This window comes from Rhyacophila brunnea, unplaced genomic scaffold (assembly GCF_057557595.1).
Source record: "Rhyacophila brunnea isolate RB1 unplaced genomic scaffold, BYU_Rbru_1.0 scaffold_11, whole genome shotgun sequence".
In the NCBI taxonomy this organism is placed as follows: domain Eukaryota; kingdom Metazoa; phylum Arthropoda; class Insecta; order Trichoptera; family Rhyacophilidae; genus Rhyacophila; species Rhyacophila brunnea.
In genome coordinates, this window is record NW_028232763.1 from 35,298,135 (window position 1) to 35,312,015 (window position 13,881).

A 13,881-nucleotide genomic window follows, 5' to 3' on the forward strand; every position below is an offset into this window, starting at 1 on the left:
TTATTATTTATATAATTGCAATTAATTTTTGGAAATAGGCTAATTTTGACAAATTAAAAATATTAACTTAATAATATGTACCTACATAAATAACATAGTACATAGTAAAAATGCATGCTAAAAATAATTATTACCTATTGAAGTTGACGTGATAACATTCATTTTTATTAGTGTTTTATTTATTTTTTGTGTAGTTCCCTATAAGTGCTGTTATACGTCCGCGATTTTATTATGGTTTAATGTATGAGAAATACACATATTTTTAGTATAATTTAATAAACATACATCAATTGAAAACATCTCATGCATATTATACCCACTAGAAACAATCTTTTTTGTTGCATTCTCAAATCTAGTGAATTATTCGTTGAATAAAGTAGTTTATTATTTAATTTAATAATTTTGTATAACTGGTTTGAACTATTTCGAGGCCCTTTTCAAATATTTTGACGAAGATAACTCACTAATGACATTACAATGTGTGTAGCTCTCTAAATCAGTGTTTCTTAACGGGTGCGATTTTATATTTTTTAGTCTTTGAGGGGGCAAATCCGAATGGGTGATTGCATTATTGCATATTGCGACGATGTAATCAGTCATCTCTATCAATAGCACAAATGATTGCACATATCTATAGGAGTATTCACTATTAAAATGATCCGACAAAACCAGCGAGATTCTCTTTTCAGTTTTTACTTGGGGGGGGGGGGGGGATTGAATATGGTCAAGCGATGGTTTCAATAAGATTCAGCAGCACTGCTCTAAATAAAGATACAATATGTAACATGCATCTTAAAATATTATGTTACAATCGAACATGACAAATAACTAAATGCGTGTCAGATTTGGTAGGGTTCATAAATATTTTCATTTGCTTATATACCTACTACAGAACATTGAAGTTATGCTTAATTTAAAACTCATTTAAATTTCTGGAACTTACTTTAATAGTTTTCTGGTAGATGGCACTGTAAATGCATATGAAATGTTTATCGTAATAATCTGACGAAATTTGATACAAAGTTGCCTTACTATCAAGTGGGTAGCTTGTAGGTAGGTAATTTGCAATATTCTCCACTAAACTTATTAGGTAAGGTAAGGTACCTATTTATTGAGGCAAGTACTAAATATAACCGGTGTGAAATATTTGCCACTCGTAGATGATACGTACCAAGGTACATACTTACTTAATTGATGTTGTCTATGGTTATTTTCCCTGCAGTGTCCACGATATTCTTCAGTAGTAGTCCATGTATTATTAAAAAAAAATCCTACACAAAATGTTAATACCATAATGATGAGAAAATAGTATTTGGGATATCTGCTTATGCTTGAGAATCATTTAAATTCAATCAGCGATATACTCTTATTAAACAAATTATATTTTTTTGGGTGTGAAATTACTGTCATGCAAAGACAAAAGAAGGTAAGATTTGATAGAAGGAACAAGAGTGCCACACGTAGAACACTGTTAGCAACTAACAATCATAGACTTAATTCTTTTACTAATTTAACAATTTCAGCATCTTAGGGTTAAGAAACGTAAATATATTTAATACATTTCTCTCTACTCAAAAAAAAAGTTAATTATACTGACATTAATAAGAAAGTGTTTTCAGGAAATACGTATTAACTATATTTTATTTGTTAAATGTTATTTTATGTCCAGTGCCGTTCGTAACTCAAAATCGCTAAAAATTTAGGTACGTTTCTCACGAAAAGATAAAATGTCGTGTTTTTAAAGATATCCTTATCAGATGGAGCATGTCCACACTACAATTTGTTGTGTACCCAGATTAGTAAAAAAAAATACATTTTGTTTGAATGTTTGAGAATACATTTTTTTTTTCAAATAACTAGGCTCTAGAATGAGTGATTGATCGATGAACAAAAATAATAGATCATCTGAAACTAATATAATATGTATTACATATGTGAAAGGCTCCAAATCCAATACATATTCAAAATTAAGGGTTCTGGTTGCAAAATATTTATAGGGTTTTCATGGTTCTAGAATTCGGTTTCATTTCGATTTCCAGCTTTGTTTTCCAGTCTTAGCTACATTGTATGGAATTAAATTAACTTCCTCAATAGTTGCACTAGAGTTTTAGTGTCACACCAAAAATAAAATGCAAGGTCAACCGCATACTTTTTTAAGAGTGAAAGGTGTTACCAACTCTATATCAAGGATATTATTGTAATTTTCTAAATTGTAGATAAATACAATACGGTAACACAATTAGCATCAACTTATAGAAAAATACTAGCACCAAACCCGTAACATAAATATACTTTCTATGTAACTACGTATTTGTTTATTATTAAATAATGAACATGTAAGATAGTATTATCAATTTTTATTACAAATTTATAAACATGTCCAAAAGTCCTTGAAAAAAAAAAGAATGAAAATAAGCAACATAAAAAAAAATATATTTGTTTCCATAAAAATATATATAAGTAATAAAAAAAAAATAACAAAAAAATAAGCATGTATTCTTTGAAGAGTATATTATAACGATGTTATCCAAAATATTCTTTATCTGGAACTGAGTATAATAAAAATAATTGCAACTACTAACAGTAAATGCACCTCCATAACGTGACTGCAAAGCAATATCAAAAATGCTGCTTCCTTAAATCTAACATCCTTTCATAATATATATACATCACCTACATTCATCGCGCACTAACAAACACTAAGCGGTTGCTATCCGATCGTGCGGATTAAATCTTCGATGGCAGTCATTCTTGACATACGGCCAGAGCTTCCTCCTTCTCCTGGAGCAATTCAGCAGCGGTGGCATCCAACATCTTCCTTCCAAAGTCGCTGACGGCCAACTCCTTGATGATGCTCCACTTCTTGTTGGTGATATTGACAGGGAATGAGAAAACGATGTCTTTCGGGACTCCATATGATCCGTCGGATACGACTCCCATCGAGACAAAGTTTCCATTTTGCGTGCCGCACCACCAGTCTCTCATGTGGTCGCTGGCGGCTTTGGCAGCTGACATCGCGGAGGACATAGTTCTGGCGGCGATCACGGCGGCTCCTCTCTTCTGAACAGTCTCTACGAACGCCCCCTGGAGGAATGCGTCGTCGTTGAGAACTTTCGGGACGGGCTGTTGGCCATTCGGCGTCGTGACAATGGCGTTGGTGGCGTCGGGGAATTGCGTTGAAGAATGGTTTCCCCAGATTACAACATTGCGGACTTCCGCAACCGGGACTTTCAACTTGGCAGCGAGCTGCGCCTGGGCACGGTTTTGATCCAGCCTGGTCATCGCCGTAAAGTTTTCTCGTGGAATTGAGGGAGCGTACTTCGAGCAGATGAGAGCATTTGTGTTAGCGGGATTTCCTACGACGAGGACCTGTAAAAATTAAGCCAAAATAAATAACCATCAAAGAGAAATGAGGTTAAGCTGATACTAAGGCTAAGAACAGGACACATAATGGGTAAAAGATTTGATGTCATCATGGGAAGAAGCGATTCGCAGCTCTGCGATGAATGTGATTTTTCGGAAGACATTTTACATAGGTAGAACAGTACAATGCCCTAAATATGAACGACACAGAGTACAGCTGCGAATCGCGGATATATCTTTGAGAATGTCGACGAATTAAAAGGTGCCCTGGCGGTGGTAGGACGGAAGAGTTTGGTAGAATTGTAAAGTTCTTTAACAGAAGTGGAGTGAGGGCCTGATCGGCGGGTCCTCTTCTAAATGAGAAGAGGCGATATGACAGCGAGTCGCAGTCAAAGCCTCAGTAAAATCATAAAAAAAAAACTCATCTAAAATATACCTTAATATTTTCGATTACTCATAAACATATTATTGTTATGACGTGATACTACAAAAAAAAATTAATCTGATCAAACTACATGTGAATCAAAGTTCAAAGGTGTTATATTGACTTTAATAAGTAAATCTACATTAAAACGTAATTTATATCTTATCATAATGTAATAATTTGTTTGGATTCAAAGGTGTTAACATTTTTTATCAAATGTTGATAAGGGGCACTGAGTAGTCATTTATTGACATGGTTTAAAATATCAACAATTTTTTTCACTGGTGATGGTTAGAATTAAATGTGATTTGTCAAAACCGATAATTACTTTTTATACCTATCATGAGCTATCTACATAAACTGTTGCTATAGCTGCCAGTAATGCATATTATATTATTTTCAAGGTGATGTTTTACAAAGATTATAACTGCAGTTATGAATGCTTAGTTAACTAATATCACAATACATAAATCATCCTGTAAGCAATAAAATGAATCATCGATCTATTGTAAAATAGTTAAAGAAACCCAATGAATAATGTCAGGCTATAACATAATGATTTATTCGATGGTCCTAAATAAACATGGAAAATTACTCTCCACATTTACATTCTTATCAAATAATGCATTTAACTAAATTTAAACATTTAAAATTATTTTATACACATACTATTATAGATAAATATTTATTTCTATTTAGATTAAAAACTTAACAGTATAAATAAATATAAAGTCTCATACTTTTTAATCATGGCATTAAATTGTTAAGTATCAACTCTCGAAAAATCATTAAAGACTTCAGTCGCCAGAATTTGCACTCGCCACGACCATGTTGGTATGGTAAAAAATTTAAGTGATGGTTTTGTTAGCACTCAGGTTTGACAGCAGTCAACAGTGGCGAGGGGTGAAGGTAGGCTTTTAAGATTCAACATAAATAGGCATGATGGCATAATTTTAGATATTTTATAGATAAACGAATATTTTGTTTTTACTTATTATCTACTATGGCTCGGTTAGGCAGCGTTTAATTGAATTTTAAAAACTAACAAAAACTATCTACACACTGTAGTCTTAGCTCAATGAAAACAAATGTTTGACTGGCAAAGTTTAGTGTGCTCTATTTATGTCAGATCTTAATAGCCTACCTCCACCCTTCGCCACTGGCAGCCAAAATAAAGGCATACAGTATTTTAAATATCGTCACTGTTCTGGCAGAAGACACTAATTCGAAAAATTGTCATATTGAGTTAGTTATACCAAAATGTTCCTTATTTCAAACTTTACCGTCTGGAAACCTTCTTAATAAATAAAGTCTTTATTTTAAAGTCATCCTTTTTACGATTATTTAATAAACTCACATGATAGACCATTTCAAACATTTTAACAACTTCAAAGTCAAATTACTCAAAACAGTATTCTCCAGTTAGTGTGTTCTGCCAGAACAGAGATGATAATATGTTGTATCAAGGAATTATTCACTAGCCAAATTACTTTTATTGTCCACCAGTGGTGAATGGAAAATTCGATGATTGTAAAAAAGCAAATAACACATACTTGGATAATTAATAGTATGTATTTAGATGGGTTACTTGGGTATTAACTTGTTGACCGCGGAGCATTTAATTACTTTTTAATTACCGCATTTAAATAACATGCTTATTATATCGAATGGCCAATTAATTAGTGTACATCAGGTGTTCCGTCCGCGTCGAAAGGATTAAGGTGGAGTAGACATTCGGTAATGTATATTAAATTCATGGGTCCATAACGTCAAAAATTCAAAGACCATCATATCCAAAATTTTCAATTGATCACCGCCTATACACAAATTCGCATATTATCTTCAATACAACTATTCCAACACAAGATGTGAAATCAAAAATCCAGTAAGGCCAGAAATAATATTTTTACCTGTGAGCCAGTGCATCAATCATGTCAAGAAGAACACTTTTTAGAAACATAATTTAAGATTATTCATGCTTACTTGGGGCTTTACGATTATAATAATTTCTGGTTTGTATTATGAATAGAAAAGGTGAATTGGCCCTGCAGGTTATGATTATATAGATACAAAATCTGTACTCATTTATGGCAAATTTGAGACTCAATCTTTCTGACGTACGAATTTACAATAATTAGAAGTAGTCACCTAACTTGTGCGGTACTACTGTGTTTATGATGATTTGTATAACCCAATAAAAATGTTAAATTGTCTCACCAATACACTCATTTTAAACTGTGTTTTTTTTCTGGTATGGAAAAAGTATAAAACAATTTAACGTATCATACCTTAACATCCTTCTTGGCATATTTATCGAGGGCCTCTCCTTGTACTTTGAAGATTCTGACGTTGGCAGAGAGCAGGTCCTTACGTTCCATGCCCTGCTTGCGAGGTGAAGCTCCGACGAGGAATGCGGCTGAAACGTCCTTGAAACCGACTTCAGGATCGGCGGTCGGCACTACGGAGGTCAACAGCGGCAGAGCGCAGTCGGCCAATTCCATGACCACTCCTTCGAGGACTCCCATCATGGGGGCGATGTCGAGGAGGTGAAGGCTCAGGGTCTGAGTGGGGCCGAACACTGCGCCAGATGCGATCTGGTACAGCAGGGAATAGGCGATCTGGCCGGCGGCGCCCGTCACCACAACTTTGATTGGTTCAGACTGAAACAAAAAATTAAGTCAGACTTGTACTAAGTAAGTACATGATGCATGTTTCAGAATATATATATGATGAGAATTTCGTATTCTCCAAAATGTCCCATATTTCCATTTCATACTTCTCTAATGTTGAATTTACACATAGATTATCTATCAGTGGCATAGCTAGAAATATTGGGGATAAATTACAAAAGGTGCATCCCCTGCTAAATTCATAAATATTTTCTCCTATCGAACGTTGGCGACCAAATTGTAGTACACCTCTCTATCGTGTGCCAATCACATCAGATCCCCAACGTCTTCAAGCGCATTCAAGTATTTTTTGTGATTGTACTGTTGTAAGGCCACGTCCAGATGCGTGTAATGTAACATGTAATGTAACGCGAATTTGTCACATGGACATAGCTATGATCCTTACATGTAATGCTCGTAGCGACGTTGGCGCTGATCCATCGGCTGTCGGTTTTTAACACAAACACAAAGGCACTCGCAGTGCTCAAGAACTCGATCAACAGGATTCGCGCCGAGATCGTGTGACTTCCATAAAATTCGCGTTACATTACACGCGTCTGGACCCATCGTTAGACATTGAGCCAATTGGATGGAAACAGAAAAAAATTGTTTTAATAATGTATTTTAAAATTTTAGAGTCTTCACTGAGATAAAATGAATTCCTTCCAGTATAGATGAATGATAGAATATTTTATGGCTAAAGGCCAAATGTGTTATGTAAAATTAACTGACCCTATACATATTACAATAATGACAGTTATAAAAACAATAAATATCCTGGTAATGTCACATTTGGCAATCGAAAGTGTTGACATTTTTTTATATCCCAATTTTTTGTGAATTTTTAAAAAAGTATGGAAACTACATAACATAAATTCCTTAAAGATCTAATGGTAAAATAATATTTAAATAATGTAATGATTGCTCTAATCAGTGGTTTACTTGAATAATTGTAAGTATTGTAACACCACACTGGTTTTAATAGTTTGAATAATATAGTTAGATGTTTTTAATACTGAGTCTTTCGTATTCGAATAGATAATCGGTACTCAATAAAAATTTGCTTTGCCGAAAACGTCTAAACGATATTCAATACTATATTTACCTGATATCTGTTCACAATACGTTTTATATGTTATATGCGCCGAAAAATCGACTACAAAAGCATAACTCTTATATACATAAATATGACTATCCATAGCAGTGGCGAAGGGTGGAGGTAAGCTGTTAAGATTCGCTATAAATAGTGCACACTAAACTTTTTTAGTCATATGTATTTGTTTTTATTGAACTAAGACTACAATTTACAGATGGTGTTAGTTAGTTTTTAAAAATCAATTAAACCCTGCCTAAACGAAACCATAATAGTTTTGGTCTAATTTGGGCAATACAACAAAATTGTGCACACTTTTTCATTCATCGTTATTTGTTTTCGTTGGATTAAAAATACATATTACACATATTGTTGGTTATTTTTTTAAATTTATTAAGCCCTGCCTAACCAAACTATAATAAATAAAAAATATTATTCTATTTATAAAATATTCAAAGTTATATATGATTTAATTACATAATTTTAGATATTTTGTAGATAGACATGTATATTTTGACTATTATCTATTATAGCTTGGTTTCTCATGGTTTAATTGAATTTTAAAAAACTAACCAACACTATCTGTAAATTGTAATCTTATTTCAATGAAAACAAATATGTATGTCTGAAAAAGTTTAATGTGCACTGTTTATGGCGGATCTTAACAGCCTACCTCCACCCTTCGCCACTGATCCATAGGGTCCTAAAATAATAAACTATAGCACAGCGGAAAACATAAATTCAATTCAATATCAATTGTGCCACAATCGCTAATCGGTTAATCATGCAATGATGATTAACAATTCCTTTGGCTGACTAGTGCCGAATGCCTTGCATACTCTTTCAATTAGGTAGTTAGGCCGGTGCCAGACATTAACCGTAGAGTCTCAGTATTTTCAATTTAAACTACAATTTTCATTAGGTATCAAATTTTACTAGAAGACCTTTACAACATTGTAATGAAACAAAAAGCAATAACAAAGTCAAATATTTTATAACAAAAAACGTTATAAATCGTTGTTAAAGTCACGCACTATGAATAAATAGGGCATTAGGTAATAAAATATCACACTGAATTACATTTGTAAATCTAATGATTTCTTCATAAATATTTCAGATTCTCACCATTAATCTCAAATCTAATGTGACAACCATAGACTAATATACTATATACTAGTGACAACTGAAAGAATTTGGATTATAGGTAATTAAAAAGATTCAAATAAACATCTTTGATTTCAATTTTTTTTTTCATATGTTTGAATTGGTAGAAACAAAAGCTTGTGATTTCTTAACATTTTTGTTTCTTGAGATTCGAGAATTCAAATTCAAGAATATTTTGTTCGAAAATTCTAGATTGGTTCATTAAATTCTTTTTTACCTCTTCTTCTTCTTCGACCATGTCCGATCCAAATAGGATCACATGGGCCTCCACAGAGTGGAGGTTTGTTTCAACAAATTTTGTTTTTACGAGAAATGGATGTCAGCCACTTGCTCAACCTATTATTAGGTTCATACTCTAACTCATACACAAATTGAAAAACAATATGTGTACCTGTCAGACCCAAGATTCGAACCTGGGACCCACGATGCTATAGGCCGATGCGCGACCTATGTCCAAATTTCAGAGATCTAATTCAAAACCTTTTTTTAAGCTCATTTCATAAAATTTATTATAAAAAAATTGTTTTGCATCCTAAATCCTACACTCATTAGCCCTGTCCACATTTGGGAATTTTTTCATTCACTAAATGAACGCATTACAGTGCATGCATCAAACCGGTTTCAAAATCGTCATATTTCATGATGAAAGTGCTAGCACACGTAGATCCGTTACCGATGGCCATCTTTTCATGTCAATATTGCCAACCAAATGATTCTGCGAAAAATGTACAATAGTACATTATACCTACTATAATTGTTTTCGCCAAATAACCCAAAAATAAATACTATAATTATGAAGGATTCAAAACGACAAATGTTTTGTACTATATTTTTTACATCTTAATATTAAAGTTAGCATTAGAAAAATATGACAAAACTGCATCTGTAAAACATTGAAAACTATTTGACGGCCAAAATTAATATGGCCGGACTATGTCGCAGGAGATTTAAGAATGCTAGATTGAAGCAACTTGTTTTTGAAGAAGGCCAAGACCCGCTAACGGTTGTAGTGCCTTAAATGATGATTTGACATACAAGTGTAGACAACACTCTTTCAACCTAAATCATGTGCAAAACTGCTCTGGGCGTTAAAACCAGAATTAAAAAGTTGAAATGAACTGGAACATGAAGTGATCAAATGTAGACATTTTTATTAGGAGTCAGTCTTTTGACAGACACCCCTGTAAATAATGGTAGTAAAGTAGCAATAATAACAACAAAATCAAATCATATACTGCCAGGTACTGTCAATACATATTGCAAGATAATACATTGGAAATAGTCCATTACAATATTAAATTTGATTTCGAGTAATAATCTTTTTTATATTATGGTAGTAGGAACGATTTTAAACGTGGAATTCTTGTATGACAATAACATCTATTGAACAAGCTCTACGTTGAGACAGTTCGTACGTCATGTCATTAAGTCAACGTAATATCACTATAAAGCTATAAAATATAAATACATCCATTTGCATAACATTACACAAATAATGCTACACGCTATCCGACAAAGGTCAACTGAATGACAAACTTTCTTCGCATAATACGATGCCGGGAAATCAAAATAAATATTGTAGGAATTATGGAATTACACTCACCATGTCTTTAATTATTCGTGGAGTTACTTGATATGCAAATATTCAGTCTTAAATGCAGACAATTCAGTTTCCCAACTCAACCCTTTGCCACACACACCAACTCACGACCGGTCTGAGAGAAGTCGCGGAAATTGAATTGAAGTTTGAAGAATTTCTCAAAATCATTCACAGATTCAAGGTCACCAATTGCAGACGTCAAATGAAAAATGTTGCCATGGATACGTCATCCCAAATGACATTTTTATTGCTAGTTAGAAAATTATAGAAGAAATGTTTTTTTTTTGTCAACAATTATTCACAAGCACCAGTTATTGTGTAGGTATAAAACCAATGCATCCGCAAATTTTTCGCTATCATTTTGATGTTAAAAAATGTTGATAAAACTATATTATTTCCGAGTGAGTACCTACTAGAGATTAAAAGCACCGTCCAATTTTTTGGTACCTACTGAGGTAGGTACCTCATTCATTTTTCTACCTAAATTCAAAATAAAATCATGTGACTGTTTATTCCATTTCATAAAATAAAAGTGATTACCGTCTTAGTCTTCAAATACAATTATTTGTGTTGAAATGTCTCCGTAAGCTGTAATTGTTACACCGATGAATCCATACACTCTTCTCGGTGCTTGTTTTTTTACTGTTGCGGACTTCTCTGTCAATCATGAATAATCTGCTGATTCAAATGGTTTTAGCTGCCTCTTGCATTTTATCATTTTTGTGACATTTAGACATTTATCGTGAGTATTGTAAGTTTCTCCATTAGTTTCTTTAGTGGTTTATCCACACCATACCCAACATGCGCCTTTACATCCCACACTGCTACTGTTAACCACAATAATACGAAATATTATAAACACAATAATCTAAACCATGAAACAAAATATTTAGTTTGTGTAAAATAAATCAGTGGCGAAGAACGGGTGGAGGTAGGCTGTTAAGATCCGACATGAATAAACAAACAAACCTATTTATTTTCATTAAGCTGACTACAATGTGTAGATAGTTCGATTCGAAATTAAATGAAACCCTGCCTAATCTGTGCCATAGTAGACAATAGTCAAAAAATATTTGTTTATAAAATATTTATGTCAAATCTTAACAGCCTACCTCCACCCCTCACCACTGCATTGTTGCTAGGATGATTTTGCTCTTATTTTAAAAATTCCTAATGCAGCAATTCATGTTCCAAAATACCTCAAATGAACTCCGATCTTCAAAATTTTTTCCGATAAACTTGAGGTGATTCGCGTCCATAAATATACCCAGTCTCAAAACTCTGTTTTGTGTCATGAATCAGGGGATAAAATTTTTTTTTTTTATTAAAACAGGAAATCACCATTTTCGCCACAACTTAGGAGCATATTTTTGGTCCTCAACAGTCAACAATGAGAACATAATATTTACCACTTTTTGCATTAAGATTAGTTCGCCTGTTTGACTCATGCCCTAGACCAGGGGTTCACGAAATGTGTCCCGCGAGATTAAAGTGAAATCTTTATTATTTTACATTCTTCAGATCGAATATTAAAAATTTCATTTATAATTAAATAATATCCTCTGGCAAGAATGAATGGTCAGACACGTCTTTGATATTTATGTATGAGGATATGCGAAGTGAGGGGGTTCGGCGCAGGCGCAGTTACGGGCGCGCCGCTGCCATAGTTGTGTTGTTAGCTCAAAATTAACAGATAACATATCGCATCTATTTTGCGTATTCACACTACAAAATTTGAACCTAGATTGCAGAATTTAGTTTCAAACAAACAATCGCATGAATCGCATGGTGAAAAAAATTAAATACTATTTTTTAGTACATAAGAGTAATAATAATGTATATTTAGTTAATTGAGGCGCTGAGTCGCTAAACTGGCTCCTGGCGATTTTTTGATAAAATTAGTTTTGAATGTACATATGTGCTATATTGATAGATCTACCAACTTTTCCAGTTGAGAGTTTCAAATTCCTTCCAATTTCGTCAAAAAATCAAAATAAATATTGACGTGAGTCGCCAAGCACGCCCTTTGAAAAAATAACGAGTCGCTAAATTGTCTCTTCATAACCGACCAATCAGACGCCGCCATTCAAATGCTGATTTTAAACGTACTTTAAATTCTCTATACAATCGTGTCAAACTGGTCACGTGTGTACAGTGAAAAAGTCATGATTTTGCTTCGTCTATTTGATTGTTTTTATTAATTATTAATGGATGTTTCATTAGTTACTGTAAGGGAATCTCAACCAGAAGAATCAAGGAAGCGTTTGAGAAATCCAGCTGGCTGGAGATGATGTAATGCGTTACGCCAGGAAAAGTATTTGAAAATGGGCATTCCAAACATTAATTTTTGCTATAGTTGTTTGAATAATCCAGTGGTGTCACATTTTAATTTTTAGTTTCGTATGCGTTTTTTTTAAGTATGCCGTAAATATTGGATATTAAGCGTGATGTAATTAAGATTTTTAAATAAAAGTTTTTAACATAATTTTAGTTTGTGTCAAAAAATATTATTATTGGGACCCTTATTAATTGAACATTTTTTAATCATTTGACGACTTTCTAAGCGAATCCATAATTATGATAAATTAATTAACATAACCGCATTAAAGGTGTTTATATAAATATTTACATATCTATATTAAATGCTGATAACCCGTGTATAGGTTTGGTTGGGCAGTGCGCTACCCCAGTATTGGTTTATGCCATAGACCAACTCTGATAATTTCAATAAGTCATGGGAAATGACTTACATGTTGATATGATTACTCATAGGATTGCGTTTGGCTTAAAAACATACTTTTTGGGATGTATTTAATTAGTTAAAAGTAGACACATGTTTCGACTTACATCATCAAATTCGTTTTTTGGCTTTTCTCCAGCAAACATTGATTAAAATTATTTTTCGTTACCTTCTTCATACTTAATAGTCCCCATACAAGTTCCGAAAAATAATTATTTCGAAAAATTTTGTATATGGCGATTATCGTTTATTCGAAATCAAATTTTTAGGGACCCCTGTAGTTAACGAGATTATACTGTACTAATATTTTATTTAATCAACTTATTTCCAATCATCCCCAGAAATCACTTATTCTTTTATTTTGTATACTTCTGTAATTTCTTGCTTGCTTCTCCTTGATAAACAACGATTCATTATTCCGAAAAAATGCTTTTTTATGTATGTATGTGTGTATGTATACCACTTTAAAAGCTAAATAGATTCAATGTAAAAAAAAGACCTACCAGCTAGTAGGTAAGTATGGCTACGAAATATTTGTTTAGCAAAATAAATTCTAAAATACCTATATTTAATTGAAATAAATACGGGCCGTTACTGAGCTGTCATTTCCGGCCGATCATGTTCCCGCAAGTGCCAAATTCGACTCTATTGACATGGAATGTCAAAATATGAGTAACAAATTTTGCTCCTCGCGACAACGAGTGACTCAAGTCCGCTCTCCGGACAATTAAAATGGATTTATTTGGAATATTGCCGCATATAAATTGAATTTGAGGTTTTATTTTACTTTTAATATTAACCTAGAAGATACAAAACCACTTAAATTAC

General features: G+C 33.1%; 1 protein-coding gene across 1 annotated transcript; it reads right to left on the reverse strand.

Annotated features, from left to right (window-relative positions):
* Positions 1-2,412: 2,412 nt before the first annotated feature.
* Mdh1 (malate dehydrogenase 1) lies at positions 2,413-10,454 on the reverse strand. The gene is made up of 3 exons (XM_085960321.1): positions 10,317-10,454; positions 6,076-6,447; positions 2,413-3,369 (listed from the first exon to the last, which is right to left on the reverse strand). Exons 1-3 carry the CDS (start codon positions 10,317-10,319, stop codon positions 2,746-2,748), a joined length of 999 nt encoding a protein of 332 aa, XP_085816447.1. The 5' UTR covers positions 10,320-10,454; the 3' UTR covers positions 2,413-2,745.
* Between the last annotated feature and the right edge of the window lie 3,427 nt (positions 10,455-13,881).